We start from the raw sequence: 3,053 nt of genomic DNA on the forward strand, positions 1-3,053 counted from the left end.
GCTCCTCCTCCGTCTCCCCTCTCGGGAGAGCTGCTGCTCCGTCTCCCCTCTCGGGAGGGCTGCTGCTCCGTCTCCCCTCTCAGGCCAAGTCACCTGCACCTCTCCGTGACCTCAGAGCTCCTTTGGCTGCCAACTGAGGGCTGTTTCCTTCGCGTCTTCAGCACTTGGTCTCACTGCTAGAGCACCCCATCATCCCTGAACACCCCCGGCAGGTCACCAGCCAGGCACAGCGGATTTGTGTGTCCATGTCCACCAGCACAAAGGCCTTGCTTAGGAGAAACACACAAGCAGGAGCCTACACGGACTATGCTGTGGGCTCCACACGCTTGGTGGGAGGCAGCAGTGAGGCCCGGCCCTCGCCAGCAGGTGAGCTGGAGCAGGGGCGTCCTCAGCGCTCTGGAACTCCAGCGCATGCACTGTGCACCTGCGTGGTTTCAGGCAGGTCAAGCAGCTTCTATTCGAGGCCACGTGAGGTGCCGCAGGGAAGTCTGAGTCACGGCTCACAACACCCCACTGCCCTGAGAGGGGACCCTGCTAGGATGGGGACCCCCTGACCTGCCTGAGCAGCTGCTGCAGGACCCAGTCCAGCCATCAGGCCACTGCACCCTGCTCTGAGCCCAGGAGGAACCCAGCCCGGGCCACCCAGCCACTGTACCCTGTCCTGAACCTGGAAGGAACCCGGCCCAGCCACTCAGCCATTGTACTGTTTCCTGAGCCCAGGAAGAACCCGGCCTGGCCACCCAGCCACGGCACCCTGTCCTGAGCTCAGGAGAAGCTGTGGCTCTGGGGCTTGCCTGGCTCCTGCTCCCAGACCTCGGGGTCCCCTCTCTCCTGCTGAGGGCTGTTCGGGAGCTTCGAGGCCTCTCTGGAGACCTGCTCCCTTCCCAGCTCTGGCCACCAGCACCAATGAGCATGCACAGGAGGCCGCTGCACCAAGACACAGCCTCTGGGCTGGGCAGAGAGCTCCGGCCACCGTGGGGCTTTCACCCAGAGCGGACACTGTCTCTCCTACTGTTGGCACAGCCCTGACATGCTCCAGCGGCCCTCAGGGGCAGACTTCCGCTGTGGCCCCTGGCACTGGCTGGGGACTGTTCAGGCCGAATGGGGCCCGCCCTCCCTGTGTGTGGACTCTGCGGCTGCTGTGCCCGTCAGCTCCGCCCTGTGCTTTCTGAGCGCTCAGCCCCCCAGGCTGCTTCCTCTTGTGTGAAGTGTGACAAAGCGCTCCCTAGGCAGCCTCTGGGTCCTCCTCATCTATCAGTCTCAGCAAATTCCAGCTGCCGTGACCATCTATATCCAAGGTGCAGCCATCAAAGGGGGCCGGCAGGAGCTGCAGGCAGCAGACAGGGAGCACAGAGGTGGCAAAACAGGTGGGCTTCCTGGAGGAGGGGCACACAGGCCTGACAGGTGGGGAACGCTCCAACAGATGGAGAGAAATGCAGGACATGTGACTTGGACCCAATCCTCCAGGCTCACTGGGGTGTCCCAGGGAGCAGAAAAAATGAAATGTCCCGTGTGCCTGAAACAGCAGCACGGGATGCTGTGTGGCTCCTGAGCTCTCACCAGGCAGGATTTCATCAACTGCTGGGCAGTTCCTCTCCTTCCTGGTGTGGAAACTCGCAGCCACATCCCTTGTGACCAAGGCCAGAAAGTGGGTGGTGCAGGACGCCCAGGGCATGGCTGGAGACTCACCACTTGCCGACGATCTTGGTGACATAGCCGGCCTCCTTCAGCAGCTCTGGCAGGAGCTGCTCCGAGTCTGGGATGCCGCCCACAATCTCCTGCGGTGTGTAGGCTGGAAGAGCAGCACTTAGTGAGCCCTGGGTAGACCCTGAGAAGCTACCACCCACCTCATCCTGACAGGACCCTGGCCCCTCAGGGTGAAAGGCTGTGGCTGGGGCTGCGCATTCACAGGGCTTGGCACTTCCCAGGACGTTTCCAGGCACCCTTCGGAGTCAGTGCCATCACCGGGGGCGGGACAGGGTAGACTCTGGCCCAGCCTCAGGCCCCACCCTGCCTCTCAGGCCGGCCTCCCTCCCACCTGGTCTCCAGGGACTCTGGAAGATACCACGTGAAGCTGTACTGCCTCACCCAGGCGTCCCCCGTCCTTCCCTTTCCTCAAAGGCCACTGGAAGTCCCACTTCCCCTGTGAGATGCCTCTACGGATCCCATCAAAACTCCTTGAGCATAGCGATTCCAGAGCATTCCAGAACTGCCACTGATGCCACAGCCCCGGCCTCCCCATGGGCGTTCGGCTCACCCTCTGGGGAGCAGGGGAGCTTCTGGGGCGAGGGTGCAGACCCAGGTCCTTAGGCTGAACTGGGCACCCTCTGCTCTGTCCATTCTGGGCCAGGGCAGGGAAGGAAACCAGCCAAGGGGAGCCTACACTTCCCCCCGCTCCCAGAGACCCCGGCACCACCTGCACCCTGCCTGCTGCAGGATGTCCCGGATGGAGGTGCGGCCATCTGCTTAAGGGCGCCTGTCACAGCAGATACGAAGTGCGGCTCCCCGGCTGACGGGTACTGCTCCACAGAACCCAGGCCATGAAGGAGGGTGGGCAGGAGACACTGGCCCAGCCCTGCACCCTAACTTCAGCCCTGGAGACTGCGGTGGGCAGCCTACCGTTTCTGGCATGGGCGTTGGTGGTGTAGAAGCCGTTGCGAATGGGCAGCCGTCCCGTGAGCAGCGCCGCCCTGGCTACATGCAGACGACAGAAATAGAAACCAGATGAGAAGTGTGACGCTCAGCCCCACACTCTCATCAGCAAGAGCCCCGCCGGGCAGACAGGTGCTTCACTGATGAGGCAAGTGCAGGTGGCAAGGGGCCGTCCCACCTGTCAATCCTGCTAGTGTCTCCGCCACCCAGGGGCACAGCACCCACTGTACTGAAACGGGTGCTACGGCTCAGTGTCGTCCCCAACGCCCCACCTGCTCTCCCAGGCTCCTGGGATACCCACTGGGTGTGCAGGTCCGCATGGCCCCGACCCCGTGTGCTGACCCCCGGGACACCCGCTGGGCGTGCAGGTCCGCATGGCCCCGACCCCGTGTGCTGACCCC

General features: G+C 63.3%; 1 protein-coding gene across 5 annotated transcripts in view; it reads right to left on the bottom strand.

Annotated features, from left to right (window-relative positions):
- Window positions 1-3,053, bottom strand: part of GALNS (galactosamine (N-acetyl)-6-sulfatase) — a 46,621-nt gene that overhangs the window by 30,271 nt on the left and 13,297 nt on the right. For all 5 annotated transcript variants that reach the window (XR_001820429.2, XM_017513910.2, XM_017513911.2 and 2 more), the window contains 2 exons: window positions 2,620-2,694; window positions 1,690-1,792 (listed from right to left, as the gene is read on the bottom strand). Coding sequence is in view for 3 of the 5 variants with exons in the window: in XM_017513910.2 (XP_017369399.1) it covers window positions 1,690-1,792; window positions 2,620-2,694 (178 nt within the window). In the remaining 2 variants the exon portion in view is untranslated. The remainder of the gene's footprint in view (window positions 1-1,689; window positions 1,793-2,619; window positions 2,695-3,053) is intronic.

Source organism: Cebus imitator, unplaced genomic scaffold (assembly GCF_001604975.1).
Source record: "Cebus imitator isolate Cc_AM_T3 unplaced genomic scaffold, Cebus_imitator-1.0 Scaffold509, whole genome shotgun sequence".
Lineage (NCBI taxonomy): Eukaryota > Metazoa > Chordata > Mammalia > Primates > Cebidae > Cebus > Cebus imitator.